Source organism: Cydia pomonella, chromosome 3, assembly GCF_033807575.1.
Source record: "Cydia pomonella isolate Wapato2018A chromosome 3, ilCydPomo1, whole genome shotgun sequence".
NCBI classification, from domain to species: Eukaryota; Metazoa; Arthropoda; class Insecta; order Lepidoptera; family Tortricidae; genus Cydia; species Cydia pomonella.
In genome coordinates this window covers 27,624,485-27,649,719 of record NC_084705.1, presented here as the reverse complement: position 1 = coordinate 27,649,719, position 25,235 = coordinate 27,624,485, and the positions used below count along the sequence as shown (strand labels likewise).

Genomic DNA, 25,235 nt, shown 5'->3' with positions numbered 1-25,235 from the left:
ATTGAATAGGTTTCTTCATGTTGTTAGAAGTCGATGACTGTTGAGAGTTCACTCTGTTGATTGGGGGTTCCTGCTTTCGCCGAGATGTTTCGAGACTTGTAAACTTTCCTTCTAAGAAATCAAAGAAGTCTTTCAGTACCGGCAATTCCCTTGAGTTTTTCAATGACTCTATGTAGTCTTTATGTGTTTCAGAGTCGAGATTTTGAGTTAAAATATAAACTATCAATGGATCCCACGTACTAATGTTTACCCCTAAATTTTTAACTGCATGCAGGCACTCCGTCGCCGTGTCATGTAGTTTCTTTATTTGGGCTAATGTTTGCTGTTGCATGCTAGGGAGCCCAAATAGTATGTTCATGTGAGAGTTAAATATTAATTTAGTGTTATTGTATCGATTGTTAAGAATCTCCCAGCAAACTACATAATTATCCGAACTTATCTGAAGATGTTGAATTAGACGCTCTGCTTCTCCCTTCACTTTTGACTTCAAAAATTGCATTTTTTGAGCGTTCGATAAGGCCGAATTATTGTGAATTGCTTCACTGAATAAATCTTTGAAAGACACCCATGAATTATAATTTCCGTAAAACGTAGGGATGTCTAAAACTGGTGTAGATTTAACTTTATGTTTTACAGACCATACTTTTTTATTAATGTTTTTCTTCATCATGTTGTAGGTTTTTTCATGCTTGTTGAACGTATCTTCATACGCTGTATCACTTTGGGAGTCCTCGCTTTCCATTTCCCAATGCAATGTATCGATAACTGACCAACGAGCCTCCAATGTTTTGAGAGCGTCCTCGAGCTCCCACTTCTCTGTTAATTGGTCAATCTGAATGTTATTCACGGTCCGCGCAAAGGCTTTTAAGTTAGCTTGTTGTTTTCGCATCAATTCGTCCATCTTACTTTCTGTCCCCCTCTGCTGTTTGTTACCTCCAACTTCGGTGACGGATGCTGGTTGATCATCCTTTGATTGAGAGTAGTAGACGTGTTTGCTTCTGATGGGTTGAGGTCGATCTTAGATTCAATGCTCTTTTCCAACAATGCTTGATACCCTGCTGTTAGCTTCTTGTGGAAAGTAGAATATCTTTCCTTAGCGCTCTCATAAATCCTGTTAGTAAAGTACGAATTAGACCGACTCTCTACCATACTTATCTGCTCATGGTTAAACTGGAACTCGTTCCATAATTCGTTTAACGTATCTAAACGCGTTTTAAAATATTCAAGCTTCGTCTTCCTATCCGAACTATCTTTTTTAAAGTTAGAGAAAGACGCCTCAATAAGCCGCTGTATCTCTCCTTGACGTTGAATGTAAGCCATCTTGATCGACGAAGGTTAAGTAAAATAAGGAAAGATCTTACTTGAATATCTCTTAGCGCTGCTCTGTTACTGCCAATACCACCACTGTTGCTGTTGAGACTCTGCTACTCCTCTCCTTCAAACGCTGCAACCCTCACTCGTTGTTTTAAAAAGTTCGTTCACCTCACACGACTATCAACCACAGTATCAAAACGCGCGAGATCCGGTTCGAAGGACCATGTGCGGGTTCGGGTTCGCGTTGAGTGTTAAAAGTCAGAAAGGAAGTAGCGAAAATGTTTATTAATTGTTATTATATGAATTTTAATGTTATGAATGTTAAATGAATGCCCCCGGCCGCGATGGAACCTAAAGGTACACTAATAACCGGCCAAGAGCATGTCGGGCCACGCTCAGTGTAGGGTTCCGTAGTTACTCTTCCGTAACAATAAGCTAAACTGGAGCTTAAAGTATAGTAAATTGTTAACCAAGGGATGAAACGGTACCTTTCACCCGAGTTAAACAAATAGGCAAATTTGCATAATCAGTACCTAATTAAAGTAAGTCTTTTTACTATGAAGGGAAAACTTTTTGCGATTACTCAAAAACAGCTAAACTGATCATGTCCGCTATAGTTTTCATTTAATGTCTTTCTTAAGCTCTACTTCCACGATTTTTTTCATATTTTTAGGACCTATGGTTCAAAAGTTAGAGGGGGGGGGACACATTTTGTTTTTCTTTCGGAGCGATTATCTCCGAATATATTCACTTTATCAAAAAATGTTTGTTGAAAACCCCTATTAGTTTTGAAAGACCTTTCCAACGATACCCCATACTCTAGGGTTGAATCGAAAAAAAAAATCACCCCCACTTTACGTGTAGGGGAGGTACCCTAAAAAAAAAAAAATTTTTAGATTTTATTGTACGACTTTGTCGGCTTTATTGATTTATATATCCATGCCAAATTTCAGCTTTCTAGCACTAACGACCACGGAGCAAAGCCTCGGACAGACAGACAGACAGACAGACAGACAGACAGACATACAGACAGACGGACATGGCGAAACTATAAGGGTTCCGTTTTATGCCATTTGGCTACGGAACCCTAAAAATGGGTTAAAGTAAATTGTTGCTTTACGCGTGTTTTGCTGACAGCGCATGCACGCGCCGCACGAGGCTATAAACGTGTTGAAGGTGCAATGCACCGAACACCAGGATGCCATATAATTTTGGCGCATTGTATGTATCTTATTGTACCTTGTTCATTTTTGATAAGCTAAAATTAGTCTATGGAGGTAAAGTGAGACTAAGCACTCTACATTGCATCTGCAATGATAAAGTGTGGCAATGTAACTGAACACGTTTTATTTAACCCTTTACTGAAAACAAAACCATATATGGCGGATATGATATTCAACTGTGTTGTTAGCTATTGAAGTTCAAAATTAAACAAATATTTTTTTATTAAAGGGTTAATACCGTCGAATTTTCAGAAGGGTCACATCAGGATGCTGTGGCTGTTAGCAGAAATAAGGTCTGTTGGCATAAGGTCGAATATTCCATCGTCATGATTCATAACACTGATTTAAAGAGTCTCAATTTATACACATTATATATTATTTCCCCGAGACCGCAGGAATAATGCCGTTCTCGAAACATCGGAGATACAAATAAAATAGAATAAATATTTGGGGGCAATCTTAAACAGAATCGACGTAGCCCCAAACTAACCAAAGCTTGTACTATGGATACTAATAGTCGACGATATACATACGTATATAGATAAATACATACGTATATACATAGATAACACCCATGACTCAGGAACAAATATCTGTGTTCATCACACAAATAAATGCCCTTACCGGAATTCAAATCCAGGACCTATACCCCTAGTGTAACTTTGATCGACATCATAACGTGACGAACGCGTTTGCGTTAAGTCTCATTTTGTATAGGATTTTGAGGTTCCAAAACGTCCCGCTTGGCGCGCTCTTTCGAAATCCAATACAAAATGAGACTAAACGCAAACGCGTACGTCACGTTTGGAAATCGAATTTATTTACACTAGGGGTACTGATACAGGATCATTTTAAAACTTAATTATTAAATTAAATTAAATAATCATTAATTCAGGCTTGACCCTTATAAATGATATGTGTTAATAACAAGCTTAAATATTATTATACGCGATTAAATCCCGTTTTCGTAAGTAATAATGCCATGTTTCATGGCCACAAAAATGACCTCTGTGACCCTATTACTTCAGATTATATCGACCTGACTAGTCTATACCCGGCTTACAATAATTTCTACTCTTCTCTTGGTACTTAGTGTACGGATTACTTATATGTATGTGCAAAGGCAACCAATCATAAAGCTGGCCGTACACACTAGGGTATGCCTGCGCAGTTTTACCAACTGCACAAGTAAGACGGAGCGTGTGTGGCATTCGACTGTGCAGTTTTCTATGCAGATTTACCTGCGCAGTTGAACTGTACAGGCAAAACTGCGCAGGCATACCCTAGTGTGTATGGCCAGCTTAACAGTAAGTTAAAAGCGCAGTGAGTTCAACGTTCTCCGAACGCAGCTCGCTGAGTACTGAGCGGACGGACGTGCACGTGCATGCCCGGTATCGCGGACATTATTGTTATTTTAAGTAATTATTAACAAAAAAGTAATCGATGAGTTTGATCAAAAATAGCAACACAATTTTCATGTTAATTAATAGCTTTTGTGCAAAAAAAAGCTTTAAAAAATAGTGTGTGTTGTAGACCCATGTTCGTGATTTTTTTCTATCAACTGAAAGTTGTTTAATCAGTTTTCGAATCGATGAAGAGAAAGACCTCAAGATTCCTATTCATATACTTGCAACCAACGCAAGCTCTACTTACTTTACTAACTTACTTAATACGATTTTCCAAAACTCTGCAACACAAAGGCCGTTTGAAAAGCTTATTCTATTTGTGACGTTCCACGGATAAAGGTACCATATGGCGGTTGACGCTTACGCTATTATTAATGACGCATCAATATATTAAGCAACGTAAGCGCCGCCCGCCGCAAGGCACTTTTACCCGGGAAACGTCACATTTAAGAGATTTATAAGTCAAGTCAAGAGTGGTTGTTTAGAAGTTTGCATAAAATTGTAATTTAATAATAAACTACGGTGATTTTTGCTTATACAACTTAGTTGCTTTTTGCAACGAGGGCCCGAATAGCTCAAAACCTAAACTCGAAATTTTGATCACATTTTAGTTAGATTAAGCGCCTACTTTTAGAGTAAAATAACGTATAGGTACACGAAAAATGCTCAGTTTACTTGTAAACTCCTCCTCCTCTTCTTCCTCGCGTTGTCCCGGCATTTCGCCACGGTTCATGGGGGCCTGGGGTCCGCTTGACAACTAATCCCAAGAATTGGCGTAGGCACTAGTTTTTACGAAAGCCATCTGACCTTCCAACCCAGAGGGTAAACTAGGCCCTGTTGTTCGGGTACTTGTAAACTAAATAAATAAGAAAATAACAACTATCGAAACGTTCCTTTCGTAAGAAAAAATATCGTAGGTCCAGTTTCGCCATTTTGAATTGTTATGCGATTTTATTTTCTAAATTAAAAATTAGCCACATGCTGCTAGTTGCCGAGAGGAAAATCCTCCGTAAAATATTGGGCCCCAAACAAAGACCGGATGGAAGTTGGACAGTCCTTAAGAACCGTGAGATTGAAGACCTAGTGGCTGAACCTAACATCATGGGAGAAAGTAAAGCCCACAGACTCCGTTGGTTAGGCCACCTTGAGAGAATGGACGAAGATCGGAACGTGAAAAGAGCGTACCTGGGTCGCCTAGCAGGAAGACGTCCTATCGGACGCCCTAGGTATCGCTGGAGCGACATGGTGGAGGCGGATCTGCGCGAGCTTCGAGTCGACAATGGGCGAGAGGTCGCACAGGACCGAGAAAAGTGGCGCTGTCTTGTGTCGGAGGCCAAGTCTCATTTTGGGTCGCTGAGCCAACGGAGTAAGTAAGTAAGTAAAAATTAGAATACTATATAGGAAAATTAAAATGGCGAAATTGGACCTACGTTAATTAAATCTCATTCCAATATGATACTGAGATACTGATCTGTCAGTGTCAAAATTGACGTTTGTGGATTCGAGTTTTAGTTATTAGATCTCATTACAATATAATACTGATCTGATACTGATCCGTCCGTGTCAAAAGTGACGTTTTTGGTTGACATAATGCACAGATCAGCGGATCCTCTATAGGAGATTGGAACCATCTCATATTGGAATGATGTCAGATCAGTATCACATTCTTCTTCTTCCTCGCGTTGTCCCAGCATTTTGCTACGGCTCATGGGAGCCTGAGGTCCGCTTGACACCTAATCACAAGATTTGGCCTAAGCAATAGTTTTTACGAAAGCGACTGCAATCTGACCTTCCAACCCAGAGGATAAACTAAGCCTTGTTGGGATTAGTCCGGTTTCCTCACGATGTTTTCCTTCACCGAAAAGCAACTGGTAAATATCAAATCAAATGATATTTCGTACATCAAGTTCCAAAAAACTCATTGGTACGAGCCGAGATTTAAACCCGCGACCTCCGGATTGCAAGTCGCACGTTCTTACCGCTAGGCCACCAAGCGCTTGATTAGATCAGTATCACAGTAAATTGTTAAAATTGGCCTGATTGTTTACTTGTTAATGTTATAGATCGGGTCATTCGCCGTGACTCGTAATGTCATGTCATTAAAGGTTAGATTTAATAAACCTGCGCGTCATCGTGAATGACACGGGGTATAGGTAATTATATAATATTTGCAAAGACGTGGGTAAAGCCTTTCAGTTTGTTGGCGCCCTACATCCTATTCTACATGTACCTAATATTACTAGCCTATATGGTGTCCCACTGCTGGGCAAAGGCAAATAACACACACAAGACATGTACCTAATACATAATAAAAATGTAGTACCCTCTTAACTTTTAGACGAATGAAGTCAATATTTATACTAAAACAAGACAAGTGCCAACTATTTCTCTTAAAATTAAGACTTTGTTATGACGATATATAAATTCTTAATTTTAAGTGGATTTGGTTGTCACTTTGGTGATATCGTCACAAACACATCACAAATATTCCATGTATTCCACAGGCAGTGATCAAGAAATCCCGCGTAACCTGCAAATGCCACGGCGTGTCCGGTTCCTGCAGCCTAGTCACCTGCTGGCAGCAACTGGCTTCTTTCCGCGAGATAGGTCAGTATCAATCCTTAGTTTTTAAGCTGAGCTCGAGTGAGTCCAGTGTTGTGTAATTTTAACTACAAATTTGATTACATGTAGTTGAATTATATGTAGTTGATTACATGTAGTTACAAGCGGGAGGTGCGTAGAAAAAGGTTCAGAACGCTATTTAATGTTTGACAATTTTTTCATTTATCTAACATAGCCCAATATAGCCCTAGCCAATAGAATTAGATACTTAAAATATGGGTTGTACTAACCAACGGCAGAATCTCCAAGCGCATTCTTAATAGTGCTGATTGTTCATTATGGATCTATTGGCTAAAGTAATAGAGTTGATAATTGGTAAACATTGAATATCGGTACGAGCCTTTTTAGGACTCCGTAGTCAGCTAGGAGCCCTATTACGCCATCTCCGCCTGTCTGTCTGTCCGTCAGTCCGTCCGAGGCTTTGCTCCATGACTGATAGTGCTAGAAAACTGCAATATGGCATGGATATATACATCAATCACGCCGATATAAAGCGGTAAAATTAAAACGAAAAAAAATTACGGTACCCTCCGTAAAGTGGCGATGATTTTCTTCAACCCTATGGTTCGGGGTGTCGTTGGATAGGTCTTTCAAAACTACGGGGTTTTCGACAATATTTTTTTGATAAAGTGAATATGTTCGAAATAATCACTTCTAAAGAAAAAAAACACATTTCTACACTTTTACTAATGCCATGAAGAGGCAATGAGGCCTGAATTGTGGAGACTTTAAAATTAGGCCCGTTAAAGGTTAAAGGGTTACATAAATCTCGAACGTGGCTTCAGCTCCAAATTTCAGCACAAAACATATAATTTAGAAAGTTTCTCAGCTTTATTACGATTAAACCAGAGCCGACAAATAAGAAAATGACTGCCATTTAAAACTAACGCCGCCAACAATTGAAACTATCCACTTAATAACTTGAAATTAATCTACCAGGGTGCCTGAAGACATAGGATATTAATATTCATCGTTTACATTCGCATATCACGGGGTTAACTTCGGCAAATTCATGTCTTGCTTTTAAACAAAACACAACCTAAATATACATAGATATAAGAAGTAAGGAGATTTATAACGAAGCATAATTTCAACGAGTCTCGCTGTCTCCAACTGTCCCCCACCACATCATTGAAGGCGTGGCCAGACAGCCAACTCACGCGCTGTGATTGGCCAAACCGCGCGGTGTAGCAGCCTAGAGCGGCGGCACTAGAGTGAGGACAATTCGATAGAGCTATCGATATTTTACATGTTCTAAAAATGACCTTAGAGTTTTGACATATTTGTTTTAAGTAATAATTGCCATAGACTTAATTTATATTCCTTTAAATTTTTGACCTTATTTACGAGCTAAGAATTTTAAGGTACGTGTAAGGTATATTAGTTGAGCCATAAGTTCTCTCACAAAGGTTTTTACTGATAAAATGTAATACAAAGCTTTTAATTTAAAAAAAAAAAAACATGTACCATGATGCGAAAGCTTGTTTATGCTTAACTAATCAAATTGGTTTAAATTTCAGTAATTATTTGATGTAATGTTTGTTTAAATTGTTTACTTTGGGATTGTCGTTAGACGCGAGCGCTTCATTAAAAAAAAGTTACAGTTTATTATAGCATATTTCGTCACCAATTGAAAGCAATTCCAGCATGTTATATAGTAAGTATAATGCACCATTAAATAAGCTTTTATATCATATGTACGAATAATAAGGAAACAGTAATCATAATTATCAGTAAAAATCTTTCTGATAGAACTTTTGGATCGACTAAGTATACAATATACTATTATTTTAAACATATTTATATTCTATCTGTAACTGTAACTGGAAACATGTTTCTTGAAAATGATCCGAACAAATAACACTTTTCTCGCTCATAAACCAGTTAGGGCCCTCTTTCTGTAGCATCTATCCATTTTTCGTTAATACTGGGATTTTTAGGAAAACTGAAAAAATTGCAATCATGAACATATTTCTTTTTTGACTCACTGTAAACTGTACCTCTGTAAATTCCATTCACCACCGTTTCTTTTTCAATTGTTTACTCTAAATAATTGTATATTATTATTTTCAATTGTAGTATTGTTTTTTTTTTTACTTGTAAACCTTATTATCCACCACAGGACAGGCTATGCCTAGTGTGGGGGCCAGCATAAATGTAATACTGTTATTATTTTATTTCTGAAATAAAACATTTGTACAATTGTACTTAATTAAATCAGTTTATTTTTTGGCTTACCTTTTCGATTTTTAATCCAAATTAAAAAGTATTAAATTAAACATTAGGTGCATATAAAATAATTGTAAAATTTTACTTGAAAAATAATTACTATCGTATGAAAGTAATTATTTTTAATGTGTGTATACACTATATCCAAACATTTTTATCGATAACGCTCAAAGATCAATTATATGCATGAGCACCACTCTACTTCGCGGCGTCAATGAAGGGAGCGGTTGGCGGTCGTACCAAGAAACAATAATGTCCCTGTGAATATCGTTAGCGGTTTAATGCATTGCGCCGTTGCTAAGGACACTACAAATAGTTTTCCATGCCAAAGCGTCAATGTAGAATGCATAGACAAATTGCCACGCGTTTGTATGACAACATGGTCTGACTCAGAAAAATCATATGTCACTGGATTTATTTGTTAAAATGTGTGGTTTTATTGACTAATACGTGAAAAAAAATGTACTATGTAACTCCATGATCCTTATAGTTTTTGGATGCACTCCTATTTCGACACAAAATAGCGCTATAATTCGGCATTTCAATAAAATTGACGCGCACATTGTTCAATGACAGCTAAGTTGCTACTGTCTTACGGCGGGCCGGTATGGCCACGATGTGGCCATGTCGCGGCGACACGCGCCACGCCTCCGTCAGCCATCTAGTACTTTCTATGATCTGAGTAAATATATAATAGTTAGGGTTGTTTCTATATAAGCAGGCTACAAAGTAAGAGTATTCTAATTAGTACATTACGATACAAGTGCGAAAAATAGGAAATTAGAAACGAGTGGCGATAAATTAAAACACGATCGAAGGGAGTGTTTTAAATCGACACGAGTTGCGAATTACCTATTCGCACATGTATCGTACAACGTTTTACAGTACATATGGCCCTTTAAATGTTTGATACAGTAACGTAATATGCTAATTTTCGCACTATTGCGGTAAAGTAGCACCATATGTACTGTAAAGTTATTTATCTGTTATTCTTTACAGAGAGATAATGCCTCGTTTAGACCTTACTCATTGTAATTGCGTCTTATAAAACGTAGATAGTGCGATTTGTGGTTGAAGTCATTGACTACTAAGTGCCAATAAACAGCGATAACCTCCTTATAATAATATAGGTTATCGTATCTTAAATGAAACGACGAAACTGACGGAATCGCTAAATGAAACAGCTAGAAAAAGATGATTGGGAACAGACACGTCCGAGTGTGAATGATACATGTGAATGTTACCTCTTCACGCTTGAACCGGTGAGTTCATTAAGACTAAATTTGGTAAGGAGATAATTTGAGAATCATCATTCTACACAGATTAAATCTCAGGCACAAATAAGTTATAATATATTTGTTATTTTAGCTGCTAACTTTTACATAAGTACCTACCCACATTTAATTAAATTAACTATTTGCTTCACTGCGTGAGAACTTTTACTTTTTACTAGTAAAAAATAAACTAATCGCTACCTATCCAAATAATTACCGTGTGAAACCTTTAGAAGTTCTTGTTTTCCCTTACTTCATTTAAAATTAATAAAGTGCGCCTAGAAGTGGTTTAAAATTCCGATTTAAATTGAGTTAGTAATACACGTTTTACCCTAATAAAACACCCTGTACAGTGTAGAGAATGTCCTCATTAACATAATGATATGCTATTACCACCCCTATCCGGTCTTTTGTTGGGGCACACATATATTTTATCTAATTGACCCATCAACCCTTTACTTAGGACACTTTTTATTTCTTTTGTTTTTTATTGTTTGAACAATGTCCTTATTATCCCCTTTTGGATGTTATAGTTAAGTGTTCAGACACTTCGGATATATGTTTATTCACCACACCTACTAGTAAAGGCCCTCTTGATTGTTCAAAAACGAATGAGAAAGTTGCATTTTATCCACATGTGGGGCAAAGTAATCAAATGCAAATTTTGAGTTATTTCCTTATGTTAGCTGGTAGAATTGAATTGTTGTATTACGTTCATTTGGTTTTAGTTTTTTGGTATTTCATAGTTAGTATTATCCTCGTGTAGGTGTGGTGAAAAGCTTTGTGTTTCACTCGGAGGCAAAGTTTGTTTAACCTTCGTGCCTTGAAACCCTCGCAACGCTCAAGATTCCACTTCACGAATTTAATTTTTGTGTCTTTCGCTTGCTCGGGTATCAATATTAGCACGAGCGGTTAAACAACAACTTTGCCCGCTTGTAAAACAAATAAATATGGTTTTTGATTAATCCTAAAACAAAAGGTACATATAAAATGAATTATATTATTATGTAATACAAGCTCAACAAGGCACTAATACATGCAAAAAAGAAAATATTTTGTTACAGAAAATATGAATTAAATATAATCGTTTATTTAAAAAAATCCTAAGGGACATTTTTAGTAAATAGAAAGTCAACATTTTATGCGTAGACAGGTATTATTTATTCTAATACAGGCACACATTTATATCGTTTTACTTTTTAATGCCTAAACTGTGAAACGTAATAATAAGCGTACTATTAAAGTACCACCCAAAAAAACAAAAATGTACTTTCATTGAAACTATAAAATGAAGACTTACAAGAAAACGTTAAATAAGGCAGCCGTTGGCAGGCCGTAAAGTTTCCTAAGTTGTTTATTTTTTATTGAGCCATAAATAAATTAAGTTATTCGAGAACGCGACTTAATCAAGCTTTCAAGCTTTCTTAATGATCGTTGGCTTCTCTTAAAGAACTCTATTCATTGTCTATTGAAGATATTTTAGTATAAAGATGATGGATGTCCTTCGATACCTCTCTGGGGGGAGGTATGAGTGGCTTTATCCGCCTTTCGGCCGCGACGGCTGTTACCGATGTGGGGAGGGCAATCTTCGTCGTTTTGTTGACGATGTGGCTGCTGGTGACTTAGTATAAAGAGTATGGAGACTATAAAGTATGTCTGCCACTATGTGTGAATTCGGCCAAAGCAACCTCTTATCTAGTACAAACTACAAAGTACAAACATATTATTAGAGTAAGTTGATAAACATAGATATTTAAATAAAGATTTTAAATATCTATGCAGTCCTGGAAAAAGTATAATAGCCTACAAATAATGTATAATAAATCCTTTATCTTATTTTTACAACATCTGTAGGTATTTTTAGGACACAAGAAACTATAAGGTATAGGTATTTAAATCTCAGAGCTGCTTCCTATTTCTTAAATTATATGTAAAGTGGAGTTCAATAGAAATGGAAAACAATGAATAATGTAAACAAATATGACAGCTTTTCTTAGCATTTGACACATAACCTAAAATCTTTAGGAAGGTAGTTTTCACAGAAATATTAATTAGGTATTAACATACTTACCTATATTTTAACTATAAATTGATATAAATATTTAAGTAGGTATATATGTAAACTGTTGATAATAAGTACTTAATGAAGGTAAATTGAAAAAAAATATGTATTTGCCATTTCTATTGAACCCCACTTTATTTTGTAATTTATTAGACGACTTCCCTATAATATAAGTTTAATTATAAAATTACTTTGATACGAGTATAATACTTAAAGTAACCTGCACAACTTTCTCGCGAATTGCAAACTGAGGGCCTACCGCGAATATTGAAGTTAGAAAATTGCGAGCATCTTTCTCTTTTACTCCAATTAAAGTGGAATTAGAGTGACAGAGTAAGATGCCCGCAATTTACGAACATCGGTGTTCGCGACAGGCCCTCGTGAGCTCGACCGTGAATGGTTGCCTTTATTCTAGAATTTAAAAGTCACCCAATTTTATGAAGTTGGGTGGCGGCATGTTCTAAGTGCCATTGCGACATTGCTTTAATAAAAACAGCTTAATACTTCTAATAAGGTTAAATGCGCGTTTAAATTAAACAAATTTTCTATTTTACGACTTTAAAGGGTACCTACTGTACAGGTGACTTTATAACTAATCTAAATCTTCGATACCATTTGAATTAGCCGGCCTGGCTAAGGTGACAATCGCTATCGCTTCGACAACGAAACGCTTTGTGTCTCTCTATCACTCTTCTATATTAGTGCGACAGTCACAGTTGCGTTTCGATTACTTTCGATCACTACGAAACGTAAGCTATTTGCATGTTGGCTACACGCCCAGTTCTTAGATCGATCTCTTTATTATACTACGGTAGCACCAATGAAATTATAACATTTATAACTCAAGATAGGTTATAGGCGTTCTAAAGTTGAAGCGCTTACCTTGTACAAATTGTACAAGTTGCCTTTAGTCGTGTCTAGGCAAGCGAGAAATGTGCACGCACTAACGAGCTTCCGCATATATATTGACAACGAGTATGTGAAAGATGAAAGGAATGCGAAAATAATTCAACAATAACATTTCTTCTTAGGTATAGAAATGAATATGGAAGTAGTATTGTTTGTGCTCCTTATGTATGAGTGCAACCTATCCATACTTGTAGAAATAAATTGCTTAGCATACATCAAAACGTCAATTATAGACCAAAGTCAAAGTAACGTAAGAATTGATTTTTGACAGGCATTAATATATTCGCGCTTTGTTATGCAAGATAGGTATTGCAGGTGATGTACTTATTTATTTATTAAAGAGTACCTTTACAACATTACAAATAATAATCATATTACTTACCTACCACGTGTATGCATTTAAATTAGCAAAAACATTAGTTGTTCTTCCTGGAAAGTCAGTCAGTCCGTCGCTTAGACTAAGAATAATATCAAAAGTATTCAAATTAAGACAAATTATATAGGATTAAAATATCGTTGGTATTAAATGATGCCCTATAATTACTGGTTTGGAATACAACACGCCATCTTCTGGGTGGGCGCGTAAATCAAACGCCTACGAACTGCGACTAAGGCTCCGTTTACACGGGTAGGTATTTTTACTGATCAACTAAATCGCCTTTGGGTGAATATGCAGCGATTTTACCGTTATAATTTTTTTTATATACTACCTATATTGTCCATGTAAAAGTAAAGCGCCAATTATATTCACACATTTTAACAGGCCCGACATCGGGCCCGAGCTAGAGTTGTTTCCGTTTCACGAAATATCAGCACATCGTTACCAATATTTGAAATATGAAAAAATAGTTCAAGTGCAATAATATCAAACATTTAACATTTTTGGCAATTAGAGACAGTAGTTTTTACATTTCATACATATGAAAATTACTATGAAATCTTATGAAGTTATTATGTGTGATTCCAACCGAGGGGCTGGAGTTGAGCCGCGCTGGGGCGCAGTTTTAATATGCCTATACATATATTTTACGTATAGCAGAAGCGATGGACGGCCCGAATGATTAAGACACGTTTAAGATCTTGGAAAGATCTTTAAAAGATCGATAACTAAACAACATGTCATAATTGACGTTTATTTCGATTCCGCTGTGATCCAAATAAGATCTATCTACGATATTTTTAACGTCAAAGTAACCTTGGTTGCCCGCATTGAGCTGCTTCTGTCAATTATGCGACATACAAACTATGGAAGGTAGAGGCAAAGAACAGAATCTCCATATACCAAAAAGTGTCCGACAAAAAACCATAAATAGGTGGTGCTACAATACCTAGAATACTTGAGAAAAAAATCTAATCATAGACAGCGCACTTCACTCCGTCAATAACGCCTGGCTCTTAGCTACTCTAGCGCTACTCTCGAAAGATTTGGAACTATTATTTATACCTGACAGCTGGACACTTATCCAACAGTTCTGTCTAAGGAGATTCTGTTCCTTGCCTCTACCTTCCATAATACAAACGATATCTAAATGAGAACTTACCTAAACCAGAACTTTTCGTTATCGTATCTCATTGTTCGAATCGGGCCGGGAGTCCGTCCAGAGCCGCCCGCGTCCGCAAGCAGCCGACCGGCTTGCGGCCGTACATGTGAAATGCGCTCCGACTCCGCCCGTTCGCCCACCGGAAACGTACTTTATTCTTATTGCGCTAAATCTTAAAGTTAAAAAAAGTTCTACTAATGATTACATACAATACAAATACAACTAAAGATGTCTTTGTATCAAGCCAGTTCTCTCAGAAGTTATTTATTGGTTGGGACGCTAATAGAGCCTAAATGTATAATTAAAGTAAATTTATACACACACCGTATTACCACTGAGGTGATATATTGGGGTAAGCCTGTCATTATATTTTAAGCACTTCATTATTTTAATGATGCCTTTTAGATGATAAATTAGCATTTTAAGCTAGGATTGAGTCCAACGACGATAACTTATTGATATACCTAATCATTAAGTATAGGTATAAATATTACTATTTTTAAGGTTTTAGAAGTGACAATATTAGTGGCTTTTAAAAATATTAAAGAGTTACACTAGCATTTATAGAATTAGATAGAAAGGGTCTAGCCGCAATCCTATAGTGAAACTGCCCCTGGCTGAAATGTATACCTTTCTTAGAAGCGTTAATAGGTCTTATTATAAGATATCATTTTACAATATTTCAAGCCTGGAATCCCCTTGGTTTGGATAAAAAAATATATATATAAAATCTTTTTTAATTTTTCTAAGCTAAACTAATGGTTAGATTTCTTTGAAATTCGGATTATACATGGCACTAATAGCAATACATTTTCAAAAAAAAAAACATGGTTCTAACTTATTTACAAAGGCCTAAAAAGTATTTTTTTTTTGTTAATTTTTTTTTTATTATTATTTACAAGAGGGCGACAACCTCAATTTTTAGGTATTTAATGCACAATACAATATTGTATGAAATATTTTTTTTTTATAAAAATCCATTTGTGGCAACAAGGTAAAAATGTCTTACTAATGCAGGCCATTCGACTTAAGGCGTCTGTAGGTTACACATTGGGCCAACGTATTTGGCTCATTGTGTACTTCCGCCTTTACAACCATTTAGTAGGTATTAACGAGCAGCAGCTAGTCGAGCAGAAAAATTGTTTACACTAAGTAGGTATATATTTTTTAATGCAGTATTGAGTTTACGTAGTACTTAGTAGTTGTTGACGTACAGCAATAGTAGATTACATACCGAGGCCAATAAAATAAGAAATGTCTCAGAACACATGTAATTATCGGCGGAAGCGAAGCTGAGGTCTATTATGACATACGCAATACTGCCTTAAAAAAATATTACGTATCAAAAGAAACTAAAAAAGTAAAGCACATTTTATTAAAATCCTACAATTTACACCTAAACATAACACTTATAATTACTCATCCTCGTCACTGTCTGTATTAATACTAACATTTATACCTTTCGGTCTTGAACAGTGCACAGAGTTTATGGCTAGGCCGCGGAATTCTGGATAAAAATCTGCCATACGACAAGTAATATATAATTGCCGCTACATGTGAACAACAACCTACTGTTCTAAACCCATTCGCACATTCACAACAATATTGATCGATTGCTTCTACTCCCGTCTTTTCGCCATCATACTTTATGAAGCATCTATATACCTTCTTAGACATATGCCGAGAATGTATCTGTATTTTACGGTTAATGGTCGTAAGACGAATGGCCTGCATTAGTAAGACATGTTTATCTTGTTGCCACAGATGGATTTTTATGAAAAAAATATATTTCATACAATATTGTATTGTGCATTAAATACCTAAAAATTGAGGTTGTCGCCCTCTTGTAAATAATAATAAAAAAAATTTAAACAAAAAAAAAATTTTTTTAGGCCTTTGTAAATAAGTTAGAACCTTGTTTTTTTTTTGAAAATGTATTGCTATTAGTGCCATGTATAATCCGAATTTCAAAGAAATCTAACCATTAGTTTAGCTTAGAAAAATTAAAAAAGATTTTATATATATATATATATTTTTTTATCCAAACCAAGGGGATTCCAGGCTTGAAATATTGTAAAATGATATCTTATAATAAGACCAATTAACGCTTCTAAGAAAGGTATACATTTCAGCCAGGGGCAGTTTCACTATAGGATTGCGGCTAGACCCTTTGTCATTTTGTAATGCATACTAGGTACTAGTTTGTGGTAAACGACATAAAAGCCACTTTCATGTTTTGGCAGAAGAAGTATCACCTACTCAGTAACTCTACACAATACCTACTTCAAACTTCAACATTTATTCAGCAAATAGGCCACAAGGGCACTTTTACACGTCAACATGGAATTTACATATACAATAATTATTTAAATTATTTAATATGATTGTTTTGCCACTGTAACATAATATTAATATGTTTTGAGAGCCATGACAAATCCTCCAAATTTGATTCTCTTATTGCTCCGAATTTGACTCCGTAAGTTTCATGAGGACCTTAAAAAATTATGCCACACCTTTATTTACGGTTGGGGAGCCCAAGAAGGAATTTTTGAAGTTACTCGAGCGCGTCTGATTGAGATATGAGTGATATCTTGCTACCCTGTGGAGAGTGTGGAGTCTACTTTACCCACTATTAGGCGTCTATGTTAATCCGTCGGTCAGTGGGAATTTGGTGGGGGGTTCAACAAATCGTTACACAAATTGTGTACTAAATCTCACAATTATTTGTATGTATTTCCTTAATCTGAAGGTTACAATATGAAAATCGGACGTCAATCTTGTGATCGAGTTATAGAAAAATTATAGCATTAATTAAATTCACAATCTACATAGATTATTAAACTCTCCACCAAACCCCGGAAATATAAAAAAAGGGTAGAGAAAATTGTATATAACCTTTCTTTCTTTCTATAATCTAATCTTTCGATTCCAATAGGTCTCTACGACGCTCGAGTAACTACGCATTTAGCATCGCTCGCTCCCCAGCTATTATGCCACACTGAGAAGTCGTAATAAAATTACGTCTGTTGTTGACTGTACGTGTACTTATAAAATTGCTTTAAATTCGCAGGCGACTACCTCCGCGATAAGTACGAAGGTGCTACGGAAGTGAAAGTATCCAGGCGCGGCAAACTGCGACTGAGCGACCCTCGGTACAGACTACCCACAGCCCAGGACCTGGTCTACCTCGAGCCCTCGCCTGACTACTGTGTGAAGAACGACTCATTGGTTAGTAGATGACCAAAATGATGTCGGTATACACTGGCTAGGACCCTTGGAGTGGCTTCCTTAGAGTACCTCGCTTCAGACATAACTAGGATCCTTAGAATGTCCAACATAACATATTTAACATTGTCTTTGTTTATTATTGATAGTATGAACCTCCAGGTCTTTTTGTTGCCTTGTTCTTTTGTTGCAGTACATTTGTATTGCGTTTTTAATGTGTTTATATGACTATTTGGTTTCTGAATAAACTAAAAAAAAATCCTTTTTAGGTGAAAATTTAATATTATGTATAATTAATGAATTGAATTTATTTGGATTATCTTACTATTATTTAAATTTATTTCTCACGATCAAAATATAGATACTTATAAATTGTCATTAATGTCATTTGGACTGTAATCATATGTAGTGAAATAAATAAATCTAATCGAATCATAAATGTAATGCCGACCCAGCATTGGCCTATTTATCACATGCGTCCGTTTTAGACAAGTCCTTTACTATCGAATATTTCGCTTGGTTAATCTTTAGCTTAAACCTCAGTAATCATGGCAGGCGGCGCCGTTGCTTGGTCAATAGTTTCAACACTTCATACCGCGCTTCGGCATAAGAATATCGCAAGTCGCAAGGCCTGTTCTTGCTTCCACTACGGCCACTACGCGGTGTTAATTTAAATATTGCCACGCAGAGTAGCATAATTACATTCTACTCCTTTTCTCTCTACGATCGACACTGATACTGAAAAGTATCCTAAAATATTCCTTCTCTATAATACACTCCTAAAATTATGTAATATTTCCAGGGTTCCCTCGGCACATCAGGACGCGAATGCAACCGCACATCTGCCGGCATGGACGGTTGTGCCCTTATGTGCTGCGGGCGAGGATATAACACCAAGAAACTCACGGTCAAGGAGCGCTGCCACTGCAAGTTTCACTGGTGCTGCCGAGTTGAATGCAACACCTGTATTAGGACCGTGGAGATCTATACTTGCAAGTAGGACATATCAACATAGACTCAGTTGCGTAGACAACAGTGTTGAAAGTTCCGTGGCATGGTTCTGTGCCCCGGCCGTGCTGCGGGCGCGGCTGTAACACCAAGAAACTCACAGACATGGAGAAGTACCATTGCAAGTTCCACTGGTAAAATTGAGTGTAAAACCTGGATTAGAATCGTCAAGGTCTACACTTGCAAGTAGGATGAGTAAAAATAGACCTAGTTGCGTAAGCAATAGTGGCACAAGTTCCGTAGAATGGTTTGCTTCAGCAGCTTTAGCTTTATGTGCTGTGGGCGAGGCTAAACACCAAGAAACGTACGGTCGAAGAGCGATGCCACTGAAAGTCCCAGTGGTACAACAGATACGAGTGTAACACCTGTGTTGGGACCGTCGAGATGTCCACCTGCAAATAGGATGTGTAACAATAGACTCAGTTGCATAAACAACAGTAATGCGAGTTCCATGGTATGGACAACTAGAGACCAGACAAGTATGCTGTGGGCGAAGCTAGAACAGCATAAAACTACGGTCAAAGAGCGATGTCACTGCAAGTTTCATTGGTGCTGCAGAGACGAGTGCGACACCTGTGTTAGGATCGTCAAGATGTACAATCGGGGACATTCGCGGTGAACCAGTTCAGATAATTTTTGCCTCGATCCTTAGGAACGAGCTAAACTCCACCTCCCATACAGATAATCAAATACGATGCATTTCGATTTTTTTTTATCTTAATAATGAAAAGCGTAATGAAACAGTCAATATGTGGTGAGAACAGTTTATTAGTTGTTGTTGTTGCTTAGGCTAAACTTCGCCTCCCCATAAAGATAACCAATTAGGATGTATGTATGATTCCTTATCTTAGTTTGCAAATGCCGGCCACTACAAAAACAATGGACGACAGTAAACTTTACCTGAGCTAACCTTTTTTTTGACACCCACTTTTTTAAGTGCCATACTATTGGTCATCACTTTTGTGTTATCGCCTCACCACCTGCAAAACGCCTAAAAGATTTTCGCCCTTAAGGTGATTCACCGCGAATGTCCCCGATAGTACACCTGCAAGTAGGATGTGTAATAATAGACTAAGTTGCGTAAGGTATAGTGACGCTTGTTCCGTGGCATGGATGGTTACAGTCTCATGTGCTGTGGACTATGTCATAACACCAAGAAACTCGCACTCAAGGAGATATCCTGCAAGTTCTAGTGATGCTGCAGAGTCGAGTGCAATACCTGCATTAGAAGTATTAGGACTGTGTGAAAGTCTACACATGTAAAGTACCTATAGACTGCATTTTCTCTCGCGTGATAGAATTAACATGAGAATGTAGCCGTTAATTAATATCAACTGAATTTAGAACTACAGCTGCAAGTGCTGCAACAGTAGACAGTAGTAACTACATAATTACTGGATGTGTATGTTTATAATGCTCACTATATATAAACCATGACAATTTTGATGGTTTAATGCCAGTTGTGTTAAATATTAGTGTAAATACGTAAGATAGTAATTTATTTGTAGAAACTTTTTAAAATATAAAATAGTTGTAAAAATGAAAGGGCTTTCTTGAAGTCAAAAAAGGCTATTGGGTCATGCCACGAATAATTAACGCAAGTCTCGATTTCATATTTACATTTATGAACTAGGGATGAAAAGTGTATCTTATAAAAGTTATAAAGGTTATAGTTTGGCCCAGGATTGTTTCATTTCAAACATAGACAGAGATAATCATACTGTCTTCGTCTTACGCTAGTACTAGCATCCAAAAGAAATGGATTAGTATATAGTTTTCTTTGTTCTTACTTACTGACAACTTGAGTTTTCCAGCAGACTATATTAAATTAGCACTTAAATTTGCATCATTAATTAAAATGATGACTCGCGTTACTCTTGCTGTTTATTCTACCCTAGTTACCATGGTTAGTAAGTAACCGTAGCTTTTGGTATTTAGCTTCTTCAAGTGAAAGGTATGATCTGTAGGTAATTAAAAATAAAAATAAAGAGGCTCAATATTAGTTGTAAGGGTTTAAAGAATAGTCTCAAGCAGCCCATCATGCAAGGAAAGAAAATAGAAGCGATTTTTTTGTTTGTTTTAAAATCGAACAATATATAACCAATTAAAGCTTGACCAGTTATATATGATCACGCGCCATATTGCGGAATTTCATTGGAACTAAATTTTTCATACTAAACTGAACTGTCACCCTATGAGAATAACAGCGCCCTCTTGACAATGATCATATATACTATCTGGTCGGGCTTTACCTTTGTTCCATTTGATAATGTATATTTACATTTCATGGGAGGTACAGTCGACGTCAAAGATATATTACTTTCGCACTTTTACAAGTACATGCGGCCCACACCAATTTTGGTGACGCCTGCTCGTGCTTGCGCCACCTTGCGGTCATATCTGTCGTAATAGACGCGTTTTGTATAGAGAGTGAACCTTCTGTACGCAGTACTATTATTTATTCTGTGACCGTATTTCTTTGTAATAAGGCGAAATATTGACGTCGACTGTAACTAATTTGTACTAGTATAAGGACGGTGGGATGCTAGAGGATAGATATCGATAAAAAATATGAACATGTTCGTGTATACCAAATATGGTAAATTTTCATAATAAATTGATACTTACTCGTAAAATTGAGCAACGAGCGTAGCGGGTGGTACCGGGCAGGGACTGCATAACCGAAAAATAACGATACCTTTATATAACGGTATGACGTCATACCGGTTTAATCCGAACCGTTTAGGTAGCCGAATAAATTTATTTCCCTACCGGTAAATAACGGTACCGTTATTTTGTCGGGTATCTTAACCGCTTTCATAAAGGTACCCTATCACCTTAGGCGTCGTTGCCAAGCCGCCCGCACCTTGCGCAAACTTGGTTCCTATTGGATAAAGCTGTCCATATAAATGTAAGCCCGTAAGTCCTTTGATTTTATTTAATACTATCAGTGTGGCTATAATACCGGTTAAGGTATATACCGGAAAAAATACTGGTACCGTTATTTTAAAACGATAGCGATACCTTTATATCGGAGTCGCGCAGCCTAACTGGTATAATGTATCGGTATCGTAATTTTATTCCGCTACAATACCGTTATACCGTTACCGAAATCAGTCCCTGGTACCGGGTTAACCCGCCAACTTTTGAGTGGTTCAAGAAGCGGAATCTTGAGTGGCTGCTAGGGTTTAAAGGCACGAGAAGCAAAATAATTTTCCTACCTGCTATAACATAATCTGTCATTTAAGAATAGCTTATATTCTATGTTAACCATTAATAAGTACTCAAAGTGATCTAGAAATAAGTGGTCTTTGTACTGAAAGTAATATTTTTATCATACAAGCTCGGAAATGCTCTCTTTGTTCTTTAATAACAGATTCTTTGTATATTTTGGATTGAGAGTTTCTTTACGTTTAGCTGTCGAATGGATTTCCAAGTGATGGTTTCGAATGATAAATATTAAAATAGCATCTTCATCACACTTGCTCGAAAAAGATCTTATTTCTTACAGGTGTACTGAAGGACAAATGCTTACATTGTTTCCGCGAGAGCGGCGGGAGATATGGATTGTAAAAAAAAACTATAACGCCCTAGGGAGTTACTTTTTTTTAAATTATGTCACTAATTCATACAAACTAAGTAGCGAAAATGAGTTTTACTTATAAAATAATGCCGTTAATAATTTAATATGTTTGTTTAAGTTAAAATATATTTAATTTGATAATTTTAATAGCCGTTTAAAATACTTTTACATCATTTTCAATCGTGGCTGAATGCCGAATAGGTCTTTGCCTTCGATGCCTAACCTACACTATGGTGGACAAATGTATTATATGTTACCGTATTTAAGAATAATTCCGCTTAAAATTTAGTTTTTCCTTCGCAAGTGTGATGAAAAACATTGTGTGTAACTCCGGGGGTAAGAATATTGCAAACTCGGGTTTTTAATCCCTCGCTTCCAAAGTTTCACTTACCCGCCTTGTTGCACAATGTACTATAATGAAAACAAAAAATATTACTTTACTAATCCGCAAAAGATAACGTGCTAGTCAATCAGTGCTAACCCGTTATACTTACTTGCGTATTTTTACATGCAATTAATGTTCCCACCGCACCACCCGAAAAAATAAATACGCAAATAAATATAACAACCCACCACCAAAAGTACAAAACTCAACTATGAGTTGCGTATTTATTTTTGCGGTCGGACAGTGAAAACATTAATTGCATGTAAAAATACGCAAGTAAGTAGGTATAACGGGTTATCATTGATTGACTAGCACGTTATCTTTTCGAGGAAATAAAATTGTTTTTCATTAGTGGCAGAGTGCGCTGCCTCGGCCGAGGCACGTCTACATTGGCCGTTTGCCGCGCGAGAGAATTGCCTCGCGACGCTGCTCGCTCTGTGTGGACCCGCCTATTCAGCAGCAAAGTTTGTTTAACCCTAGTGCCTTGTACCCTGGCAACACTTAAGATTCTCTTGATGGGCCTCAATATTAGCACAAGGGGCTAAACAATACAATTTTACCTCTTGAAATACTAGTAGGTAACTATGTATTTATAGAGACTTGTTAAAAATCGTACTATGACTGTATCTACTTACCTATCAAGTAATTGATTATTCTTTATTTCAATAAATTATCTAATAATAAAAGGTTACAATCCCTTGCTGAATTTAAATGTCAGATATTTTTTTTTACCCCAAAGCAAATATACACCATGTTTTTTTTTTTCGTTAATTTCAAGCGTGCATTCCTGAGTAACTAAGTAACTTTCTCAAAGACACCGGTATTCTATTTAACTCCATTTCGGAGATAATCAAAATTTTTTTCTTATAAGACCCTTACGAGCGTATACATTTGCCTTAGGCCTGTTTACATATTGATTAGTGTTTAGTACATTTGCTACTAAACGGAAGTACTACTATCTCGGACGATCGATGTTCGAAATTATATTGATATGTTTTTAATTGTTTGGTTGAATTAAATATAATGCCCGTGTTACAACAACGCTACGTACATGTAACATTGAATTACTATTTTTAAAATAATTTTTTTTTTAAATTAACTATGCCATTTAGTTCCCTTAAACGTACTTATTACTCATACCCCGGAGTTAACGGAATTCAATAAAAACACGGTGTATATTCTGGCACAGCCACTTTAATTTGCCACTAGAAAAAGGCGGTAAATTAAAAAAATGTAGGCGTGAAGGGATGATCTGCCATAGAATTTTAATTTCGCGGCTTTTTCTACTGACAAGTCGGGTGTGTTTCAGTATATTAACATATTAGGGTTCCGTAGTCAACTAGGAACTCATATAGTTTCGCCATGTCCGTCTGTCATTCGAAAAAAATCTCTTCTTATAGATATGTAGACCGCAGTATAGTCTCGCGGGGTGGCGGCGAGCTGCAAGAAGTAAACGCAGCCCGGCTTGTCCTCTCTGGCGTTTATCTGGCTGATGTGCTCTACAGGGAATCCGAGCTCCACGCAAGCGTTCTTGATGTCGTCGAGTGGCGTGTCTGCTGGTAAAGATTGGAGCGCCACTTTCATCTTCTTCTCCGAGTCTAACTCGTAGACGTAGACCACTCTACGGCATTGTCCAATTTGTCGAGGTGCCTGAACACCGTACGGTACTCCTCTTCTGATTTGGGCTCGAACCGAACGCCTGTCCTCACCGGCTTGGCGTTGACGGCTCAGCCCAATTCCGCGGTGATTCCTTTGACCACCGCTACCCAGTTAAGCAGCACCGGCGCCACGATGCTGGAGTATCGGATCTTCTAGGGTTTTAGGGGTTGTTGTTTTGTAGCCAGCATCTATAGGCTTCTTCTGGATTATATTTCAAGTTTTATAATCATAGGTAAATGCATCTTAAGAAACGAAGGAATTTTACGATATTTGCGTTCACTTTAATGTTAAAAATAAAAAGAATAGTATTGAGACATGTTTTTTATTACTTTGCCCAATAGGTGAAAGGCAGTATGTATAATGCCCGGGCAATCTAATTATTTGGATATTTATATATGAATAATGCCCGGGCATTATTAAAAATGCCCAATTTATCACTTGGTCCATAACATATATAGGTATAGTAAAAAAAGACGTACAAAGCGCTGCGAAGGTACCTTTTATCCTTATAATGTAGGTACATGATACTTACTAATAGTCCCCATTTAGCCTATTCTGACAGAATGGTAATTACAGAACTGAGCATTGCCCGACATGCTCTTGGCCGATTTTCTATTGTAATAGAATTTACTACGGCTTACATAATCGAAAATAAAGCCCGAAACACATTTTTAAAACGTGACGCGACGCAACCCGACGCGACGCGTGTTAAGCCAAATGAAATTGTAGGTATTATTTTCTAGGACTAGAATCACACTATGAACACCCGACGCGACTGCACGTGGAGTGTTCATA

The 25,235-nt window shown here is 36.9% G+C and overlaps 1 protein-coding gene across 2 annotated transcripts in view; it reads left to right on the top strand.

Annotated features, from left to right (window-relative positions):
- The window catches only part of LOC133516462 (protein Wnt-5b-like), a 106,986-nt gene extending 83,493 nt beyond the window's left edge, over window positions 1-23,493 (top strand). For both annotated transcript variants that reach the window (XM_061849422.1, XM_061849421.1), the window contains 3 exons: window positions 6,448-6,550; window positions 17,651-17,808; window positions 18,608-23,493. In XM_061849422.1, coding sequence (XP_061705406.1) covers window positions 6,448-6,550; window positions 17,651-17,808; window positions 18,608-18,805 — 459 coding nt within the window. In that variant the 3' untranslated portion in view covers window positions 18,806-23,493. The remainder of the gene's footprint in view (window positions 1-6,447; window positions 6,551-17,650; window positions 17,809-18,607) is intronic.
- Window positions 23,494-25,235: the final 1,742 nt, after the last annotated feature.